The 22,040-nt window shown below is 33.4% G+C and overlaps 5 protein-coding genes across 8 annotated transcripts; 3 read left to right on the top strand and 2 right to left on the bottom strand.

Moving 5' to 3' along the window:
• Positions 1–976: 976 nt before the first annotated feature.
• On the top strand, positions 977–1,789 carry spata45 (spermatogenesis associated 45). Its single transcript, XM_073856267.1, has 2 exons — positions 977–1,376; positions 1,685–1,789. The coding sequence occupies exons 1-2, from the start codon at positions 1,154–1,156 to the stop codon at positions 1,702–1,704; spliced, it is 243 nt and encodes an 80-aa protein (XP_073712368.1). The 5' UTR covers positions 977–1,153; the 3' UTR covers positions 1,705–1,789.
• On the bottom strand, positions 1,598–4,630 carry tatdn3 (TatD DNase domain containing 3). 4 transcript variants are annotated; one of them, XM_055186583.2, is made up of 10 exons: positions 4,494–4,630; positions 3,681–3,713; positions 3,503–3,576; positions 3,263–3,344; positions 3,103–3,165; positions 2,807–2,916; positions 2,610–2,665; positions 2,418–2,530; positions 2,063–2,143; positions 1,598–1,984 (listed from the first exon to the last, which is right to left on the bottom strand). In XM_055186583.2, the coding sequence occupies exons 1-10, from the start codon at positions 4,548–4,550 to the stop codon at positions 1,853–1,855; spliced, it is 801 nt and encodes a 266-aa protein (XP_055042558.2). In that variant the 5' UTR covers positions 4,551–4,630; the 3' UTR covers positions 1,598–1,852. The 4 variants fall into 4 exon arrangements, with proteins under 4 accessions (XP_055042558.2, XP_055042557.2, XP_055042560.2 ...); XM_055186582.2 differs by having other exon boundaries at positions 4,443–4,550; XM_055186585.2 differs by lacking the exon at positions 3,103–3,165.
• Positions 4,631–4,802: 172 nt separating this feature from the next.
• nsl1 (NSL1 component of MIS12 kinetochore complex) lies at positions 4,803–7,794 on the top strand. Its single transcript, XM_055186586.2, has 6 exons — positions 4,803–4,973; positions 5,261–5,339; positions 5,609–5,736; positions 7,060–7,114; positions 7,194–7,261; positions 7,371–7,794. Exons 1-6 carry the CDS (start codon positions 4,803–4,805, stop codon positions 7,608–7,610), a joined length of 741 nt encoding a protein of 246 aa, XP_055042561.2. The 3' UTR covers positions 7,611–7,794.
• Positions 7,795–7,939: 145 nt separating this feature from the next.
• Positions 7,940–10,669, top strand: batf3 (basic leucine zipper transcription factor, ATF-like 3). The gene is made up of 3 exons (XM_055186587.2): positions 7,940–8,431; positions 9,850–9,954; positions 10,116–10,669. Exons 1-3 carry the CDS (start codon positions 8,357–8,359, stop codon positions 10,293–10,295), a joined length of 360 nt encoding a protein of 119 aa, XP_055042562.1. The 5' UTR covers positions 7,940–8,356; the 3' UTR covers positions 10,296–10,669.
• A 6,970-nt stretch (positions 10,670–17,639) lies between these two features.
• atf3 (activating transcription factor 3) lies at positions 17,640–21,673 on the bottom strand. Its single transcript, XM_055186713.2, has 4 exons — positions 21,515–21,673; positions 20,467–20,714; positions 19,299–19,406; positions 17,640–19,185 (listed from the first exon to the last, which is right to left on the bottom strand). The coding sequence occupies exons 2-4, from the start codon at positions 20,704–20,706 to the stop codon at positions 18,928–18,930; spliced, it is 606 nt and encodes a 201-aa protein (XP_055042688.1). The 5' UTR covers positions 20,707–20,714; positions 21,515–21,673; the 3' UTR covers positions 17,640–18,927.
• Positions 21,674–22,040: the final 367 nt, after the last annotated feature.

Here is a 22,040-nt window from a genome sequence, read left to right as displayed (position 1 = left end):
CAAATCTTTTTAAATGATTTATGCACCTATTATCACATCCAAAGTGACATTAGAACATGCATTAATCTTTATATTTTAATTTTTTATGCACGTATAAATACTGTGGTATACGTTTTGTTTTATAGTTAACTATACAAAATTATAGTATATTATAGTAGTAATTACAACACTTTGTTGATGTATAATAGCTCTTGTAACGATGGTAAATAGAAACTGTAGGCTATACTGTAATATACATGAATATTTGCTATGTTAGGTTCATAACACTAAGAATTTTTCTACAGTTAAAATACTACAGTTATACTAGTATACTACAGTATTTTTTCAACTTGTCAGTATTAACCCTATCCTTTTTTTAATCATTATTCTTTATTAAGGGTGTCAGGATTTCGATTTTAAATCGATCTAAATTAAGTCACAACCTCAAACTTTTTTACCGTTATTTATTTATTTATTTATTTAAAATATACATAGAAGAAAACCATAGGCCAAACAAAAAAGTCAAGGTCCATGGACTGATACATAGCCTATTATATGACAAAGGAATTCAAATACAGAAAGAAAAATAAATAAATAAATAAATAAAACCTCCCTACAAAACATCAAATGATAATAATAAAATGATAATAATAAAAGGGAGTAAAATAAATAAATTATACAAAAATATCCATATCCTTACGAAAATAAATGAAACATCGGTAATGACGTCATCATAAATATGGTAGGCAATTATATGATATATTATGGTATTTGTAGTAACCTAATCACTGACTCATTAGGTCATTACTAGTTTAACTATAGTAAAAACTAGTAGTACAGCTGGATTTCACACAGACACATTTATCTTATCGAGCAATTAATCTTCTCGAGCAAACCTATTGTGAAAAGATCTAATAGTAAAATCAGAATAGATTTTACTCATAAAGAAAGCGATTCTACTGTACAGTAATATCAGTTTTGTGTAAGCTACTTATTTAAACAGACTGCGAAGCTTACAGAACACGTGAAGTGATGAGTTTCCTGTTACACGTGTTGTTGAAAGGCACGCAGCATCCGTTGTTACTATGGTGACTTCGGTCTAAACAATACTGCGTAGTCCGCGCGTTCTTCCGGCATAAGATTGTTTGGTTTACATGTGATATAATCATAACAAATGTCGAAATCAAAGCAAGATAAACTGTACGAGTTAAATATGCGCAGAGAGACCTGGTGTCGCGTGGAAACAACCAGTAAGTTCTGGAATCTACCTGAAAGAAGACACTTCCGGTGTCACCTCCAGGATACCCGTGGCTCAAGTTCGATGCCCGAGCAACGATCGTCGTGGATGCAGAGCAACAACACCAGACATCCACAGAGGAGACACTTTGAAGAAAGCTGTATGATGTCCCTTAATTGTGTAATCTTGTTGGACTAGGACTTTCAGCACGATTTAATATTATATATATTAACATCCTATATAGCTATATTATTTCTATGTAACGTTAAATGTATAACTTTTAAATAAACATTAATTAATGATTTGTTAGGTTAAATATAATGTGTTATTATTTCTAGTCATTATAGTTTTACCAAGAAAATCTAGCTCTTCTAGGGTTACTAGGCCTGTATAGGTTGAAATCAAGAAATATTTTGGCTTCTTTTATTTTGAGAACATTAAAACATTTTCTTTTCTTTTTTATTGCAGATGAATCTCATCTGGTATGAAGAACTGCAATCAACCACATTTCTGAGTAAATGTTTGGCTCCAGGCAGTAATAAATGTGGATAATCAATATGACAATACAACAAAGTGCTTTATTTTTTATATAAATTATTTAAATGCACACAGATCATTGTCACATTCAAAAACATTCTAGACTTTTAACTTTGAAAACAATCGAAAGGCATTTTGGGTTGTAACTTCCATGACTCTGTCTAAAGAGACTCCCTTCAGTTTTGCAATGTATTCGCAGCAGATCATTATGTTTTGTGGCTCATTTCTAACCTAAAGTAAATGAGAAACACATTAAGATTAACACATGTCTGCCATACAGAATATCAGCTTGCACAGTTCATAACTTACATCTTTGTTAAGTCCCAAAGCTGGTGAGTCTGTCTCAAGGCAAATATGTTCCAGTGGAATTTGTTTGATTAATTTTGCTCTCTGCATTTAAATAACAAGAGTCAAATATATTAGGGTAAATAAAAGATAAAACCACTGTCTGATCACATAAAAATTAGACATGCATTATGTACATGGCATGCAATGTACAAGATGTCCTTATATGTTTAATTATTGGCAGCGACTTGAAACAGGGTCATTTCAGATCGTACAAAATGTTTTATGGCATACCTATCATGCTTATGATAAGTCTGCCTACTCTGGCAGACTTGCATGAATAGAAGTGCTGGCGAGTAAATAAGAATCCTTATCTGACCTGTTCATTTCTGACAACCGCAGGCGGAAAGGAGAAGCAGAATCCAGCCTGAACCCCTTCCATGGCAACTGATGGCTTTCCAGCAAAATTATGTAATAATGCTTGTCTTATCCCTAAAGATATAAAACAAGACTGTAATTTGCAAGGTCAAAGTGAACAATGACGTGTAAATTACTGCCTGATAGCTCTTACCTTGTTCTTTCATTGTGGTTATGGTAACCTTAGCTGCAGAACGGGAATGTACATTCCTTTCAAGACAAGAGAGAGAACTGAGCCTTAAAGAGGCTACAAAATTGTACTGTAAATTTAAAATGTTCAATATGTGTTGCAAAATATAGCAAATCATGTACAGCTTGTTACTTTTACAGTAAGTACATCACTGAACTCACACTGGCAAATCCAGTTCTTTAGATATTTCAAGTTGTTTTATAAAGACTTTTATCTGTTCATCACGCTCTTGAGTGGTTTGAGCAAACCAGGGAGTAAAGTCAAGACCAATCTGTGGAGAAATATTAGATCTTTCGATTCATCCCATATTCTTATGTTACAATAATATAACAAGGTCGAAAACGGAATGTAAACAATGTAACTAAAGTAAGCATTGCATGTTTTGATAAGTACTTGACCTTTTGGTTTAAAATGTTATCATTTTCAAATCTGTTTAGTACATGCTTTAATACTCTACCTCCCCCACTGCAACAATATCATCTCTATACTTCTGGAAGAAAGTAAGGGATGGCTCCAAGTCCTATCCAAACAGAGCAGCTGTTTTCATTATCACCAAGCGGTCGTAAATGGAAATGTATAGCATATGAAGAACAGCAAACAATCTTTATAATACTCACCTGGATCTTGACACTATGCAAGTCTTGCCCAGATCCTTGAAGGGGATGAATGCCAAAACAAGGGAAGACAAATCCAGGATATCTAACAAAAACAATAAATATTAACTCAGTGTTTTGTTAGCTGTGTAAGTAGAAGCTCATCTTTCGCAAAAGCTACATGGGGGGAGGAAGATTCAAGAAACGCCTCAGTATAAGCAATTGTACAAAGTGCCCCCATTAAATTTTTTACAGCAAACTTACACCTTTGACAGTTTAATAACTCTCTCAAATTCACCGGCTCCCTCTGTAACTGCAACCAGAGCTTTTACTCCAGCCTGAAAATAAAAGAAATTAAACAAAATAGCTTATAGTTGCACATTTTAACCCTTAAATGTTAGTTGTTTTTATTTTTTGGTGTATTTTCTTGACAAAGGCTTACCTTTTTGGCTCTCAGTATTACATCATTCAAATCCTAGAAAACAAAACTATCTTAATATATAAACACAGACTTTCTAGAGCATGTTATGTAACAAATTACTTGGTGTGACAACAAACACATTGACTGTAAATAGTTTATATAAACACTATGATGCAATTTAAAGAAGTTTACATATAAACACATATAATCACAACTTTGTTTTGATTGGTTAAAGATATGCTCATAATTTTAGGGGGGTTTTAGATACCGTTTCTCAATCCGAAAGCTGCAGCCTCCAGAGGTGGCATGTCTAGAATATTTCTGAATATTAAAAATTATAAAGTTGACTATTATTCTTAGTTAATCGTAAATTGTTGAAATATGCTTATGATTTGTGAATGTATTGCCCAGTTAACTTAAATAAACCAGGCTTGATGACGTATGCAACCTGCATATGCGACCTTTGCAGGGTGCAGCCTTCGGATTAAAAAACAGCCATACAGTCCTGGTACATTAAAAAAAATGTAAGAGTTAGGCTACTGTAAATAATGTTAAATAGTTTTGTCATACCTACCGGGTTTGCCAAAATGAGACATGTTTTAACATGGAGGGGATATTTTAATATTTTCTAAGGAAATAAAAAATACATTTGTGTATCTTAAACATTGTAATGTGCTAAATAATAAGCAACTTACCAGTACAATTTAACAGAAACAGTTATGAACTGTAGCACAATTTCGAAAACACTTTAAGACTTTAATAAAGACGTATAGTGTTTATTACCTTCAGATAAGACGTGCACAATAAAGTTGATGACTTCGGGAGCTTTCTTACCTGTGTGAACTCATTTGCTGACATGTGACAGTGACAGTCAATGAACCCTCTAGCCATGACGTCACTGCATATAAAACAACCCAAATATTCCTATGTACATTTTGTTGTGCAAATGCAACTTAACTTCGTTCCCAACCGCTTGCTCGTTGTTTTAAGGCAAATTTTTGCACCGTTGATCCTGTTTTTCCGTATGACTGTATGGTTGTGTAAGGTGGAACGATTCTTTCGCTGAAGTGTTTCCACTCAGGTTTTATTTCGTAGTAGGACATTCCGCTTCCGTTAGGTTTGTTTTGAAAATAAGCGGCAATAATGGAAATAGATGATCGTGCGAGTGAAGCAGATTTTAGAGTAAATGTCAAGTCAAAAGCAGTCGTTCGGGAACAGCTTGAAAAGTATAAAGACGTATTTAAAACGTTGCTAGATGGCCAAAGTCAAATTTCCGAAGAGGACAAGGCCAAACTGCTGAAAGAAATGATTGTGGTAAGACTAATAACATAATGACAGATTAATATAACGTTAGTTACATCTACCATTCTTCAACTACATGTATCAAATATGACATTTTGATTTAAAAGCTAATACTAGCGCAGTATTCGTTTCTATTACGTGTTGTAATAGTTTTTTTCTTTAGTTACCTTATTTGTAGTTATAATAGGGTTACTAAAATTGTACAGTTATATGGTTACCATGCAAGAATGTTGCATTATTAAGTCCGACTTCCTTTTGTTTTCATATATTCACATTTTTGTGTTTCGCTTATCTTATAGAACTTTGAGTTTGCAGTACAGGAAAATATAGTTATTGGTGGCTTATCATGGGATGAGGCATCAGAGGAATATTGTGAAGGTAAGTTACTTATAAACACCATATAAATAAATCATACAAATAAGTAGTTAATTTCCTAGATGTTTTTCCACCAATAATCAAGGCTATAAAGTACAACCCCCAATATTTATAAAATGATTAATGAAAACATAATCTATAGTTTATACGCCCCATGTTCAAATTCAACCCACAGCTGCGAATATATTTTTGTCTTCAAAATTTTTGCATTACAAAATGCATATATGTCTGAACTGTTGTTTTTATATGACTATTTTTATTTCAACATTTAGACAATGAGAGTAAGTTAAATGACACATTGGATGAGAAGATTGTTGAAACTGCTTTGAAACGCAGCTCTTACCCGAAGCAAATACGCAACCAAGTTGTGCGCTCACTGAGAGCAGAGAGAAAGCTTATGGTAAGATTTCTTTCTTGTGAATGATCTGGCTAGGATCAAGTATAAATAAAAAAGCTTTTCTTTCATAAAGAAACAAAAGACTTGTTTTTAAATATTGTATAATTGCAGTGGTTTTTAAAGACAAATATATTTGAAAAAAAAGAAAAATATATTTTATTTTGACTATTTGAAGATAGTGAATTGCAACAATTTCTAACAATTTTTAACTAGTGATCATCTAAGTGTAATAGACAAACTGCCTTTATACCAGAAAGATAGATCATGCATGTGTGTGTGAACTGTGTATAATAATTATGTATATATAAATATACAGACATGCATGTATAATTCTATATATATATATATATATATATATATATATATATATATATATATATATATATATATATATATATATATATATATATATATATATATATATATATATATATATAAGTGATTCTTGAGATCAGGGACAAAACAGGTTTTTGATTATCTAAAAAAATCTTCATTATTTTAAAAACCAGTGTATACATATTTGTTAAATGAGGGTTTGGGTATGTTACCATGTTTTGGAACAACCTCCCATTTTTTTAGTTTGCGGGATCAGCACTGAAATGTCTATAAAATAATTTTTTAGGAAATGATCACAAATATTTTAATTCTTATCAGTTTTTAATTGTCTTAATCACAAATTTTTTTTTTTAATAATCATATTACCTTTGAAAATGTATATACACATGTAAACATTTCTTAAATATATACATGCATGTGTGTGCATTTATCTATACAAAGTTATTATACACAGTTAACACACATATATGATGTAAACAAAATGTTTTATTCTGCTATAGATTAATCGCGATTAATTGTTATGCATCCTTAATTCTATTCAATTCATCTATTTATAATTGCATATACAGTATTTGCCCAATTCATTTTGTTTAACATTATTGGAACTATTTGTGCTGTTCATTCATTCCTTTTGTCAGGTGTTCAACTTGTGGCCACTAGATGTCAGTAAATATTGTGATTTAAGTTTTTTTATTAATTGCATTTTTGTTGAACATTACAAAAAAGAAAAGCGCAGCAATACCTTGTTTCAGTTTTAGAGAAAAACTCAATTAGATATCTTCTGGTGTTGTAAAAAGCCTCAATTGGTATTGACTGAAAATGTTTATGTCTGAGCATTATATAGTCAAACTTTTGTCTATTGTGTACGAAAGACTGTATAATTTAATCCTGTAAAACCATTTATTAATTAAACCAACTCTAAATAAAATGGAAATGTAATGTATCAGAATGGATATAGAGTATGTTTACCAATATATGTTTATATTGTAGGGTTTGTATGAACAGGCAGTAAAGCCAGAAGACATAAAACCAGACCCTGTTCAAGGTTTGTTCCCCTTCCCCTTTTTCTGCAATTAGTTATTTTACAAAAATTTACTGCAACTTGTAAACATATGTTTTCACAGAAACTATCATGAAAAACTTATCCACCACTGCTCCCACCATGTTCAAACAAGCCAGTGCAGTTATGAAGGTACCAATCTGTGACATTCATCTGCATTTTTACTCCCCATGCATAAGATTTAAACATTTTACATGTTACTTGAATGCCATATTTATAAAAATGCTGGCTATTTTTTTAGTCTCTGAGAAGTCTGAAGCAGGCTGCCGACGGCTTGCGTCAAGCACTAAACATGCAGCCTTCTTTGGAGTCGGTGGAAATCTATAAAGAAATTTTGGGAAGTTCAGTGGGAGCTAGCTGTCCAGATCTTCACCACAGGCTTCCCTCGACCATCAAAAGAGCTGCGTCTGATGCAGAATACAGTGCAGATTATGTACCTGCTCCAAAAATCATTCACAATGAGACGAATAGTGATGAATAAATAAAATGTAGCGTGTGTGAGAATGAACTGTGTGTGAATGTTGTACTAAATATGATTTGCTTTTAAAGGTGTGTAATGATTTGTATGCTCAAATATTTAAGACAGAAATGCATGCGGTTTCCATTGAATTAGGTGTTACTTTTTTCTGTTTCCTCTAAATCCAATAAATTACTCTTTTGGAGAACCGTGTTGATGATGTGGTCCAGATTTACACCACAATGTGTTTTTGGTCAACCAGAGTTGGTTTACTGACACTGACTCCCGATTCTTGTAACTTCTTTATCCTTAACCAACCAGAATTATTAATTAAACACTGAATCCCTGTCAGATGATGAGCAGTAAAATCGTCTGATTACAATAACGCCACAACTTAGTCCATCTACATTCACAGCATCTAGTTAGACTGACATTGACACCGAGAGCACCACGTGACTTCAAAGAACATCCTTCGCAAGCTTTTAAAATAAGTCGCAAATAGGCGCTGCGCAGACCGACCGGCGTATGACATCAAAGTACCGCGAGAGCGGTTCGTCTCTAATTGCTCTCGCGGTACTTTGATATCACCCAACGAATGGTCTGAGCAACAGCGCATAAAGTCGAACACACTTAATGTGAACCAATAAGACGATGTTTTACAGTCCGTTAGGGCAAGTCACCTTTTAGTTTTACACGATTGATTTAACTTTTCGTCCAGTCTCGTGAATGTAATTTTATTGTAGTTTCCGTCACGGTTTGTTAGATCTGTCATGTCACTTTTCAATGTGACGAGTAACTTGACTCAAAATGATGCTGCATCTTTACGGATGTGTAGAAAAAGCGAGGTATGATACTGTTTCATTACACAATATTGTTCTTCTTTTGATGATTTTGCATAACATTATACATTTTACCTATTATATTTGTCAAAATGTTGCATTTCTTTGATTTGTAATCTATGATTTGTGCATATTTTAGTTTTTCGTTGTATGGTGATTAGAATTTTAATAATACTTTAATAAATCCACTTGAAATTGTTTTATTATTTAGTATTTACTATGGCAAATTGTAGTATACTGCAGTATGTTAAAGCACTTACTGTAATGTATGCTATAGTATTATGATGTAATAATGAACTGTAGTAAATACTGTAGTATACTTAAGTATTTACCATCCCTTACGAAAATTAACCATGGTTTTATTGTGGTAAAAGTGAAATAACTATGTTTTTTTTTGGGTGTATTGATTACTATCAGTAAAACCATGGTTTTACTACACTAACCCTAGTTTAACTATTATTTTTGAAAACCATGGTCATTTTGTAGTTACTATGGTTTTACTACAGAAACGTTTAGTTAAACCATGGTTAATTTTCGTAAGGGATGGTAAGGTTCAAAATCACAGTAGATTACAGGAATTATACTACAGTTTACTATAGTAAATATGTATACACTCTAAAAATGGCTGGGTTATTTTTGACCCATGCGTAAATATTGGACAGAACACGTGCTGGGTTAAAAATTACCCCGCGCTGGGTTAAAAATGACCATATGTTGGGTTGTTGTTATGCAACCATGGGGTAATATAATGACCCAGCAGTTGGGTTAAAATAACCCAGCATTGGGTTAATTTTTGATCCAGCACGTGTTCTGTCCAATATTTACCCATTATAGGTCAAAAATAACCCAGACATTTTTAGAGTGTACTTCCATATTTATGTACTATTGAAAATTCTGAAATTACTTCTATCACTGGTTACGCACCCTTTTCAAAAACTAACCTTGGTTTTACTAACTACAATTTTTTTAGTTTCAGTTTTAGCCAAACCATAGTAACCACAAATTTACTACACCCTAAAAATGCTGGGTTATTTTCAACCCAGTGTTGGGTCAAAAGTGACAGCCGATGGGTTAAATAAACAAAAAATATTAGTATTATTAAAACAACTCAACATTTGGGATTGACAACCAAGCATAGGTTAAATTAAAACCCATTGAGAGGTGTGTCATTTTTTGACCCAACGCTGCGTTTAAAATGATCTAGTGATTTTTAGAGTGTATTTTCTATAACATACTACACTATAATTTTATAGTTAACCATATTTTATTAACAGTGAGATTTGAAGTAATACAAATTAAAATAAATCCACCAAAAACATGGTTTGTTGACTTTTACTATAGCAAAACCATGGTTAATTTTCCTAAAGGGTCCACACACAGTGCATACTGTGGTCCTCTGACGGGACAATGCTATTATAATTTAGAGCTCTGATGATGACGACAAAAGGTTAAAAAGAAGAGAAAAGAATCGAGTGGCTGCGCAGAGGAGCCGGAAAAGACAAACCCAGAGAGCCGATGAGCTTCATGAGGTTCGCAAACCGTACATTATGTAGCATGTAAACAGTACTGACTTTTTGTGTTTATTTGATGAGGATGCATGTCAAGTTAATTTTGGTATTTGTGGGCAGACATAAAAAAACACAAAATGCACACTGATGTTGATGTGGTTTCTCAAATATTTCCTAATCAGGAATATGAGTGTCTGGAACAAGAGAACAGCTTGCTAAAGAAGGAAGTTCAGTTGTTGATTGAGGAACAGCAACATTTGACAGAAGCCCTCAAAGCCCATGAGCCCCTGTGCCCTGTCTTGAACTGTGGTACGGCCTCAACAACAAGGTGCCCAGTGCCATCTGAGTTTATGTCTAGATAGGGTCAGTCCACTTACATCTGATCTTTTTTGGTCCTATTTCAAAGCGAGTCTCGAAACTCTTGTGTTCACGATATGAGTTAATTGTAAGATTCATTGGTTGGTGGTTCAACATCGCCATAACAATTTGAGAGAAAAGTTTAAGGGAAGTATCTGGATTGTCCCCCTTTGGCTTTAATAGCAGCATGTGCTAAACCTGTCCAAAGAGCATCTCATGTGCTTCAGGTACTGTAAATATGATCATTCTTAGTGAGATGATGGGCACAATCTTAAACATTTAAATTTTATTTTACAATGCATGTTTTTGCTTTGAATTTGGCAAAATCCTAAAACCATATTTGTAATGTGGACTTAAAGGAAAACACCACCGTTTTTCAATATTTTACTATGTTCTTACCTCAACTTAGATGAATTAATACCTATTTTTTTTTTATGTGTGCACTTTTAATCTTTGTACAGTGCTTCTTGAGTTTGTTGGCATTTGGCATGGCCCCATTCATTCCTATGGCTCCAAACATATTTTGTGCCACCATACTTACTTGAGTAGTTACACATGTAACAGTCTTTAAATAAGGAAAACATGGAAGTGTTTGGTGGCTTCTAAATTCATCCCTGTTTGGAGCCATAGGAATGAATGGGGCTAGGCTAAATGCCAACACATTCACGAGGCGCTGTACAAAGACTAAAAGTGCACGCATTTAAAAAAGATAGGTATGTATTAATTCATCTAAAGCACTATTCAGACGGGATTAGTTTTCCAAACGACGTTTGAGTTTCAGCGTGTCCCCCAGGACGTCTGTGATTTTATGTACCGATTCGGACGGGATTAAAATGATGCAGGCTATTCCAGAGATGGGAGTGTCTGTTTCATGCATTTGGGCGTTGCAATAGCACGTGCTCTGGATACGCGTGTTTGTAATGTTAAATATTTTGCTTTAAATGTAAAATTATGACAGAACATGTAATTTATTAATTTAATTTTAACAAATCAAAATAAAATATACAAATCCTACTAAAGTAACTTTAGCGTTTTATATAACTGTCTGCTTATAACAAGAAATGAAGAAATAATGATTAATAAAATTTAATATCTTTTTTAATTAACATTAACATTCCGGAGTTGAACAACTTTAAACGGAGTTTCTTATAATGTTAATGATATTACAGTGTTTAGTCTTAACAGTGTATGATATTCAGCTCGTCTTGATTTAATTACTTTATTTTGCCAAATGCGAAAAAACATTCATATCTGAATGAATGGGACTCAGGAAATACAATATACGCGCATTAGTAAGACCTTACGGCAGATCACGTTGGCCAAAACACGAAATGAACCGCGTTTTCAAAAGATATTGCAGGCAAACACAGACATTTGCATCCGGACGGGATTAAATTTCTCAGAGGACCTCTGAGTTCAGTGAAAAACAGTAGGTAAATTGCTCTGGAATTTTTACGGAGATCGTCAGAGAAAAACACAGACATGGCCGATTCGGACGGGATTAAAAACACAGAGGACCTCTGAGAAGTAAGATTTTTTCAGAGGTCCCCCTGTAAAACTAATCCCGTCCGAATAGGGCTTAAATTGAGGTAAGAACATAGTAAAATATTGAAAAACGGTGGTGTTTTCCTTTAAAGGGACATTCCTTTTTTAAAAAAAATATGCTAATTTTCCAGCTCCTCAAGAGTCAAACATTTGATTCTTACCTTTTTGAAATCCATTCAGCTGATCTCCGGGTCTGGTGGTAGCACTTTTAGCATAGCTTAGCACAATCCATTGAATCTGATTAGACCATTAGCATGGCGCTAAAAAATAACCAAAGAGTTTCGATATTTTTCCTATTTAAAACTTTTCCAGATCTGGCTAGGAACTATACTCTCAAAATGGCATCATATTCAGTGACTTTATCAAAACTCTTTGGTTGTTTTTGGCGTGATGCTGGTGGTCTGGTCGGATTCAATGGATTGTGCTAAGCTATGCTAAAAGTGCTAGCGCCGGACCTGGAGATCGGCTGAATGGATTCCAAAACGGTGGAGATCAGATGTTTAGCTCTAGGGGAGCTGGAAAGTGAGCGTATTTTCAGGGAAAGTGGAGTGTCCCTTTAAGGTTTTGAAACCAACTGTATATTCAGAATACAGAATTTAATTGTCATATGTTGTTTTTTCCAATGTCAGTAAATATACATCCACTTTTATTTACTCTGATGTATTAAATAACCCATCAGATGTACTACTGTGAATAATGTATACGTTCTGCTTTATAAGTGATATATCTGACTAAAATGTGACAGCAGTTTTGTTGTGCCTGCATCAAAACTAACAATAAGAGATTAACACAATTGTGACCCTGCCTGTGAAAACCCAGCTAAAGTAATTTTTTGTGATTTACTGTTTTAAAGTTCTCCTTCATAAAGAATATTCTGTAACATATGACCCTGATATTTTTAATATTGACTGAGTAAGGTCATGTGTCAAAGATTGAAATCAGTGATTTGAACTTTAATGCTCCCATCTCATAATTAGAGACTTTTGCCTTCATTTCACAGACAGAGTCACAATTAAAAACTTATACGCCAGTGTTATTTAATGCTTGTTATTTAATTTGTTTGGTTTATTGCTGTTTTTTATAAACCATTTATTTTATCTCATTTCATTTTTTATGACGCTGTTAAATCCTGTCCTGTATAATATTAGTTTTTACATACTGTAACGTGGATTCAAATTCAGTGAATTTCTATTTACTCATTGTGCATGGAAATGGGTGGTTGCGGTTAGATGAGGGTCAGTTTTTTTCCAGATTGTATCACTTCCTCTAACCTCCCTGTACTTACCTTCCTAACCAGTGTAGGGTGCACACTTCTTCATTTCTCTTCCAGTTTTCTCTTCTCTTCTGAAAAGTCCTAGAGCTCCACACGGCTCTGCTTACTGGCATTTTAACATTTCAAATATAAAAAGTATATGCTGGTGAATATCAACGTGTTAAAAAGCTATCTAATACCATGTCAAGTTGCATATTCTTGCTGAACAAACTAATATTTATACTATTTTATTTGTATCTTAAGGGTGGATATTGATACCTCAAAGATACATTTTGGTATTTAAAAATGCATACTTTGTTCATATAAATCACCATCACTTTGTTAAATATAATGTATTAGTTTTGTGTAGGATAAATATTTTGTACCGAAAACAAATGTATTGCTATAACTGGGTCTTTTTATTTTAAATTTAGGGCACAGTTATTGTTTTATGTCTTTTTATACCGGAGAAATAGCAATCATGTATAAAGTCAATAATATATATTTATGTGCATCCAACCTGTTAGAAACATATGTTATAGATATTTTATATGAGAAAATATTTTTATTATGAGAAATGTACAAACTTTCTAAACAATAAGGTCTGTGACCTTTTGGCCAAATTAATTTATTTGATTGTTGTGCCCTCTAGTGGACACCTTGCATATAAATTTCATGTTTGTATGTATTTTGATTTTTTTAATATAAATCTTTTGAATCAAAGTGTTTGCCTTGTGTGAAGGTCACGAGTTACTTTTTTTAGGAGTTCATTTTAAATAAAATCACCCTTTTTTGTGTACCTTATTAACGAAAACTGAACATAAACAACCCTTTTTAACATAAACACTGCACCAACCCATAAAATATTAAAATCACATACTAGAGCTTTACATGTACTCCTCTGTTAATATTATATTATGTAAATCTTTCAAATTAGAAACATACACACATAAACATATATTAACTACAATTCTAGATAAATGTTTATATATGGCTATATTTCCATATCATAATTTCAGTACACTGTAAAAGCCGAAAAGTTGGATAAATGTTATAATTACTTATTATTGGTAACATCTAAACATTTTTTACAGTTAACAATTTTAACAATAAAACATAACATTCATTACAAAATTTTATAAAAACAGTGATCATAGCATAGCAAGTTTATTTATTCTTTTCGCCATTCCAGCATCTATGGCTATATTCATGGAGATATTTTTCAACTTAAAATGTAACTTTAGGAAAATATTTAAGTTGAAACAACTTAATTTTTTAGGTGTTAACAATTGAAGTATTTTTTAAAGTTTATCTAACTTTTTACTTTTAACAGTGCATGGTGATAACTATACTTCTACTGATCACTACACAAATTGAAAAAATATTGTGATTCAATATTAAACATTCTCCTTTGCATTGTAAAAGTTTTTAAAAGTGCGGGCTGAAAATGTCAAATGGCAGAATGTATTGTAATGTACTTCAATTCTTTCTTCCTGATCTGTCAGTTCCTGGTAGCAGCTGTAGGTGGTTACCCTCCCAGCTCAAACTCTTGGAACGCTTAAAGAAATTTTTTAAAGAATTTAAACTTTGAACTTCCACTGAACCATCACTTCCTTGAGCTCTTTTATAAAAAAAGAACATTTTCATTGTATTGAAAAGGATGTGGTCTAGACTTATTTTTTTTTATTTGATCATTGACCTATGCATCTTTGCCAAAAGGGAAGTTGATCTTAAATTGAAATGTAACCTAAAATACCTTTGTTATATCATGCTTTCTATATGAGTAAGACATTCCTGATATCTGTTGCAAAAACCCGTCGGTCGTGTCATGCTGTTGCGTGAATTACAAACGAATGATGCCGACGCTTTGTAGGTAAACGTTAAAATCATTAATATCCTGTTACCGAAGGTTATGACCTTAATATGTGAAATAAAACAGTCACAGTTGCAACACCCTAATTTGACATCTGTAGATTCCATTGCAACAGTTTTAAATAGTTGCATCAGAGTGTGAAGTTTCCACTGATTGCATTTATTGCCAAGTGCCATGACCATGTTAACATCCTGGCAGGGCAAAGTGTATAGTTGCATCACGGTAGATGTCAGGTCACTGTGTTAGGGTTGGGGTCACTTCCAGCTGTATGATGTCAAAAGAATACATTTACACAGAATCAGTTTCAGTTTATGTCACTTCTTGTTTATTGACTCATTGCTTTGTATGAAATAACTTCTTTAAAAGACTTTCAAGCTAATTTCATGTTAAATTTTTGTGTAACAGTTTACTTTAAAGTTGTATTAGTAATGTATTACATAACATTACATAAACATATATAACAATGTGTAATATACTCTGTAAAAAAGATTTGTTGTTCGACTTAAGTTATTTAAGTTGAGTAACACTGTAAAAAAAATGCAGCATGAAGTTAAAACAAATTGGTTTTGCAAGACAATACAACTTTAACAGGGTTTGACCTGAATAGTTGACATAAAAATAGTTCAAATTGTTTAACTTATTTTTTTTAAGTTATAATTAAAGTAGCATAAACATATATGTTGATTTGACAATTTTTTTACAGCTACCTGGTTGCCTTAAAATTTTGAGTTCATTCAACTTAAAAATATTAGTTGACTCAAATCAGTTTGTTTTAGCTAATATTTTTGAGTTAAATTAACTCAAAATTAAGGCAACTATGTAACTAACTTTTTTTAAGTTGAGCCGACTATTATTTGTACAGTGTAATCATTTTTGTTAGATAATGTCACACAGTTGATCATGTTAATTCAATGTAGGAGTAATTGATGACGGGCTGTTGAATTAAAAGAAAATAATGCATGCGCGAAGCGGAGTGCCGTTACACCGCGGGTGTGCATTATTTTCGAATTATTCAAAGGATAATAACAAAATATTGCTCTGGTGCCTATTTTTAAGACATTTTAAAGGTTAGGTGTGCGGTTATTGAAAAATAATCAACACACATTTCTCAACCAATCAGAATAAAGCATTCAACAGCCCCAAAGTATAACTAATGTTAATAGTTACAACTTTTGATTTAAAAAATGTATTGGTGTGTGTTGAAATGAGCATAACATTTAATAAATGGTGTAGTACTGTTCATATTTAGTTTATATTAACTAATGCATTACATATTAACAAATACAATTGTTATCAATATTTGTTACTTTTTATGTGTGCCTTTGATAAGATCACACTGTCGGAAAAAAATTGTAAAAAATGGTCCCTAGCTGTCAATTGGGCAGTCCACTTTAATATGAAAAACTTCTGATGTACTAATATGAACTCTTCAGGTGGTAAGGTGTACTTATTAAAAGGGTACCACACCAGTAACAGCATTTTTTGACCAATATTTGAACTGGTTTAATACAACTTTAAAAAGACCATTGCCGTGTTTACCATTGTTTATCAACCATAGTTAACGTCATTCATTTTATGGCTCAGATCAGATAAAAGCACATTCTTAAGGTGACGAATGCGTGTTATCTAACCTACAGTATGTTTTTGTTGAAAGTTGGAAGTTGACATTGAAGAACCATTTCCAAGATCCACAAAACCACTTATTATGACACATTCATATGACATAATTCCACATCAGCAATGATGAAGCAACATTACAGCTGCTGTCGGCCAATTGCACCATAATCATGCTTTTCATTTGACGTGATACGTGCAAATAAAAGAAGATGAACTTGAGAACAAATAAAAAGGTCAAATGCAACTATTTTTATGATGTATTATACAGAAAGGGTGGAGTCCAAAGCAATGACTTGCAACGAAAGATTACAGGGCATTGTCCTATAGATGTTTGATAGTGCTTGTTTGTTGAATTCATATTTAAAAACACATCTTGTTAATGCTTAGTACTGTATAGCATTTACAATGGAAACTTAAAGCATTATTTTGCATTTAGTTTATCGAGTCTGTTTTTATTCAGCAGTTGTGAAGCGATGAAGTGATAACTAATGATAAACTCAACTTGTCCCACTTGTATAACCAAATATGTTAGTAATTCCTTATAAGGAACACGGTTGAAATTGCACTTTTAGTTCCTTAAGTTACTGTCTACCACTATAGTGCTGCTAGGCAAACCTGGGCATTTCCTAGCAATTCTTCAAAACTTTCCCATAGAGGAAAAGCCTTGACAATGAAGTTCGGTTGCACCTTGGTTGTTTAGTCACACATTTCTGGAGAATTTCAGTGGGAGGCCATAACAAGAGCTTTAACTCGTCCGATATCCACTTCTTTTATGAATTCATACTGGTTTAGTTTATTAAAACCACTAAGCTGGTAAAAAATGCTGAATCATTCTTCTCCGGCAACATGGATTTGATTCACCCTTTGCACATTGAGTCATCACCTCTATCAAGTTATACATGTGTGGACTTGTCCTACCACTTGCTCGTATTTCTGAACACAACAATAAACAGTGCTGTGTATTTGTATGTGTCATCCGTCTTATTCAGTCTGATTCTGTCATATTGGTTTTGATGTTTTCACCACAACATTTGTGTGTATTAAAGACAGACACCAACTCAATGTAGTATGCATTTTTTTTTATTAATAAAGTATCAAAAACAAAACAACATACAGTCAAGGTATAAATGAATGTTACAGCACAGTATCTTTCCAGTCTGGATATAGCATTTACACTTCAATCCATTGTGACAAATAAAGCATGGTTGAACCACAAATAGTAAGCATAGCTTTGTTTTCAATACACTTTTATTGTCAGTAGTACACGTTTTGTGATTTGGCATGCCTGTCTGAACAATCACAAAGAAAGGCTACCTGACGCCAGCGCCATTTGACCTTTCAAATACGTGACTGATGATAAATATAGTCTATTCAGAAACATGGTGAATTAAGTGAAAAATATCAGGATCGGTTTCGCTGAAATGGACTTCCCATCTTTTCGTACACCTCTGAGTTTAATGTGGTAAGCTGGTCACATGGCTTGATCGGATGTCTCGTGGTATGTGTTTCTTCAAAACATACACCAGGAACGTGGCGTGACACTAAAATCGCTTGACACATGATCTGGGAACATAGCCAGGCAATTAATAAGAGCTTTACTTCAAGTTTTTCTTTAGAATAAGTTCTAGACAATAACAACAACACGCAGCTACAGTATATATAGGGTATGTGAAAAATCAGAAAATAAGTATACATGTCCCTTATTAATACAACAAAAACACCCTTTGTACAGTGCATTATTGTTACAACAACATGTTGAGGTGATAGCACAGGCATATAGTACTGAAGGTTCAGTCTCTGATACTGTAAATGAGACATCCTGCTCTCTTATACAGTAAAGCCCACTTTGTGTTACCATATCATTAATTCTAGCTATTTATTTAGCATGAGTAAATTTCCTGTGACACAGACCGTATCCTGAGAGATTAGCAGCTTGAAATACTTCACGTGGCATTTTGTATATTTAACAAAGATAAATATGTTACAAATTCATCCATCACCCCGTTTATGTCTTTAGCATTTGCCGATAAATAAAGGCATTTACTATAATAAGCTTCCATTCTACACCACCAGGGTTTCATTCGACTAACACAATCATAAATAAATGACATCATGTTGCTTCAACTACAAAAACCATGTTAAGCTTCTATGTTTAAATAATAAGAATAAGAATAAGTGAAAACGTATATCACACGTCCTTCATCACTTTAGTGCTTTAGTTAGCAGTCCGTTTCAGTGTACGTCAGACCGACTTTGTTTGGCATGGCAGGTACCCGCATGTCTTTTAGTCCTTAATAACACAGGCCAACCTTCCCGTGTTCAACCTTTAGCTTTTTGCCTGAACAGTTTATCAGAGATGCCCACAACTTGTTGCTATTGTGGTTTGCATTGATCCGTTTATGGTAAGGTTAAGACCTTGAAGGGTGGTCTCCTTGATCTGTTGGATGAAAAGCTTTCTCTCGTCCTCAGGGGTCTGACCGTTCTGAGCGCGGACGATACAGGTGGGCCTGTGGAGGTTCAGCATGTAAACTAACTGTTGCTTTTGGTTCTTCAGCTCCTCGATCTGGGCCTTCAGCTCGGCATTGATGGACTCAAGTTTCTCTGACTCCTGTGTTAAAAAACAACAACAATAGGATGAATAAATATAATTGTGAACTTCAAGTCCAATGTAAGTTTATGAAATGCTGTCGAGCTTTAAAAAAATAAATAAATAAAGGCTACCTTTTGTAAATGGTCGGTTTTCTCCTTTTTCTTGTTTCGGCATTTTGCTGCTGCAATTTTATTTCGCTCCCTTCTTCTCTTTTTTCTGTCACTCTCTTCAGGAATGATCTGAAACAAAATATTATCACATTATAATCCACCCACATTGTTTTATAAATAAATAAATAAATAAATATATATATTTTATATATATTTATATTTAATATTTATATATTATAATTTTTTTGAGAGGCTTAAGCTCAGGTCATCAATTCACCCACAAGAAAAAAATATTGTATTATACAAAATTTTAATGTTTAGTAGTTCAAATAAATGATTACTAGACTATACTACAGTATACTTGACTATATACTATAGTAAACTGTAGCAAATTGTTGTGTACTGTTGTACAGTATAGTAATTAATCTATAGTATAATTATATACACATATACATGTAGTATGGTTAGTATACTATACTATAGTATACTACAGTTTACTTTACTATATAATAGCCTATACTATAGTAAACTGTAGCAAATTGTTGTGTACTGCACTAGGCTTACTCGTAATTAAACTATAGTATAATTATGTAAGTGTATATGGTTTCTATAGGTATACTCTGTAAAATTAACTATAAAAATACATCAAATGTAGTCAATGTACTTTAATATTTACTAGTAGTAGTAATAGTAAGGTTAAAAACATATTTTTTACAGTTTACTACAGAAAATAGCCTAACGTATATTACAGCATTTGTAATGTGGTTAGTCTGTTTTGTAAGTTTTTCTGGTAACACTTTACAATGAGGTTCATTAGTTAACATTAGTTAACATGAACTAATAATGAACTGCACTCATACAGCATTTATTCATCTTTGTTAATGTTAATGTTAATTTTAACAATTACTAATACTTTATTAAAATCTTGTTAAAGCTTTAGTTAGTTAGTTAAAGCACTGTGAACTAACATGGACAAACAATTAAAAGCTTTATTTCAATTAACTAACATTAACAAAGATTAATAAATATTGTAACAAATGTATTGCTCATGGTTTGTTCATGTTAGTTAATACATTAACTAATGGTAACTAATGAACCTTATTGTAAAGTTTTACCGTTTTCTTTACCATTTGGTCATTGTAACTAATATAAAAGTGCATAAATTCAAAAATCAATAAATGCTTCGTACCTCCCGCTTCATGATCGGCAGATCTGTGGGTCTGTCGGAGTTGTAACACCGATCTGGTGAGATCGCGCTCATGCCGTTGGACAGCCGCTTGTTTTGGATGGCGTATCGCAGCTCCTCTTTGACCAACGGTGTGAAGTTTGTGAAATCGTCCAGCGTGAGAGATCCCGGAGGGGAGAGGCAGGGTACCAGAGCCGACGCACTGATCTCAGACGGACCCAAACCAGGATACTGAAGCATCATTCCGATATCTAAAACATTAGCAGATTTAAAATCTTTGAAACGCGCGCTTGGTTACAAACTCTGCACACTTTTCTAACAAGCATTGATTTAGGCGACTTTGCTCTAACTTACTTCTACATGCTTACTACATAATAATACTACATAATAAAAATATAGGCTATTTATATTGCATTATTTATATTCAATCGCGATTCTACTGTGACCTTATTGATGACATAACATCATTAAATTAGGTTATGTAGCCTACAGATAGCATGCGTTCTTAAGAGCAGTAAAAAGTAGCCTAAGTAAAAATGCAAAATGTTATATTTGTTTTCACCATCAGGCTGAATAATTAGTTATTCAAATATTTCACAAACTTGAGACGAAATTCACACAGCAGCATTGTTTATCACGTCCTGAACTTAAGCTATTAGCAATAGCAACCATATACAGTAGCATTTATTAATAAAATGTACGAATTTTAAGTAGGCTACCCGCAAAACCTTTTCTGTTTACCAAAAACACAACTGTGTTGAAATCGGTTTATAAACTAAGTTACATCATACTGTCGCTTAGGTAAATCAACCATGGTTTTATTTTAGTAAAAGTGTTGATTGATATTTATTTGTATGACTATAGTTTTACTACAACGTCGTAATTAATCTATACGGCTACTGTAGTGAAACGATTGTAAAATTGCGGATTTACTACAAATACAAGTTTAAGTAGGCTATAGTCACTGTTGTATAACCATGGTTGTAGTGGTTGTACCTCAGTCTGCCCTAAAACTGTTACAATAAATATCAAAAACAAATTTTTGACTCACCTTGTTTTGACGGAATGGTCCACGCGTGTTGTGATGCTCTGCTTTGGCAGGAGTGTGATCTCTCGCTCAGCTGCTAAAGTTACAGTTCTCGCCGGCTCGTTGCATCACCCGCTTATATGCCGGGCGAGATACGATCTACTAGAAAGGGGCGGTCCCAGTGACGTCATCCTATTTATAGCAACAGGGAAGCTGTCTTTGCGATGATGCAATCCGGCAACCCTCTCCGCGCACCATAACTGGGCAAGCTCTGCCCCCCTTACAATACTCTGACATGTTAACCTAATGCGCAAATAAAGACATAGCCGTCTAATGACATTGGATCTCTGGTATGCTCTAATGTCATCTATAGTATAGTCATGAAAAAATAAAACGTGGGATGAGAGAGAGAGATTGACAAAGGTGCTTGGTCAGAATGAGACCAGTAAAAAAGTAAATCCCTCTCAGTCTGTAAAGACACAGTGTAAAGTTTGGTTACTTTGTTAATGGAAAATTGTGTGAAGATGAAGAGATCACAAGGTAAATGCTG

This window comes from Misgurnus anguillicaudatus, chromosome 18, assembly GCF_027580225.2.
Source record: "Misgurnus anguillicaudatus chromosome 18, ASM2758022v2, whole genome shotgun sequence".
In the NCBI taxonomy this organism is placed as follows: Eukaryota; Metazoa; Chordata; class Actinopteri; order Cypriniformes; family Cobitidae; genus Misgurnus; species Misgurnus anguillicaudatus.
Note: the sequence above shows the minus strand (reverse complement) of the source record. Positions and strands in the feature narration are given on the sequence as shown.

Excerpts from the sequence above, each read along its gene's own strand:
- spata45 (XM_073856267.1), top strand. The coding sequence starts at position 1,154 with ATGTCGAAATCAAAGCAAGATAAACTGTACGAGTTAAATATGCGCAGA. Across the intron at positions 1,377-1,684 it reads GAGACACTTTGAAGAAAGCT|ATGAATCTCATCTGGTATGA; the intron begins GTATGATGTCCC and ends TTTTTATTGCAG.
- nsl1 (XM_055186586.2), top strand. The coding sequence starts at position 4,803 with ATGGAAATAGATGATCGTGCGAGTGAAGCAGATTTTAGAGTAAATGTC. Across the intron at positions 5,737-7,059 it reads GAGCAGAGAGAAAGCTTATG|GGTTTGTATGAACAGGCAGT; the intron begins GTAAGATTTCTT and ends TTTATATTGTAG. Across the intron at positions 7,262-7,370 it reads AAGCCAGTGCAGTTATGAAG|TCTCTGAGAAGTCTGAAGCA; the intron begins GTACCAATCTGT and ends CTATTTTTTTAG.
- batf3 (XM_055186587.2), top strand. The coding sequence starts at position 8,357 with ATGTCACTTTTCAATGTGACGAGTAACTTGACTCAAAATGATGCTGCA. Across the intron at positions 8,432-9,849 it reads GGATGTGTAGAAAAAGCGAG|AGCTCTGATGATGACGACAA; the intron begins GTATGATACTGT and ends ATTATAATTTAG. Across the intron at positions 9,955-10,115 it reads GAGCCGATGAGCTTCATGAG|GAATATGAGTGTCTGGAACA; the intron begins GTTCGCAAACCG and ends TTTCCTAATCAG.
- tatdn3 (XM_055186582.2), bottom strand. The coding sequence starts at position 4,550 with ATGGCTAGAGGGTTCATTGACTGTCACTGTCACATGTCAGCAAATGAG. Across the intron at positions 3,577-3,680 it reads TAATACTGAGAGCCAAAAAG|GCTGGAGTAAAAGCTCTGGT; the intron begins GTAAGCCTTTGT and ends TTTTATTTTCAG. Across the intron at positions 2,666-2,806 it reads AAAGAACTGGATTTGCCAGT|GAATGTACATTCCCGTTCTG; the intron begins GTGAGTTCAGTG and ends TTGTCTTGAAAG.
- atf3 (XM_055186713.2), bottom strand. The coding sequence starts at position 20,706 with ATGATGCTTCAGTATCCTGGTTTGGGTCCGTCTGAGATCAGTGCGTCG. Across the intron at positions 19,407-20,466 it reads TGCCGATCATGAAGCGGGAG|ATCATTCCTGAAGAGAGTGA; the intron begins GTACGAAGCATT and ends ATTTTGTTTCAG. Across the intron at positions 19,186-19,298 it reads AAACCGACCATTTACAAAAG|GAGTCAGAGAAACTTGAGTC; the intron begins GTAGCCTTTATT and ends TTTTTAACACAG.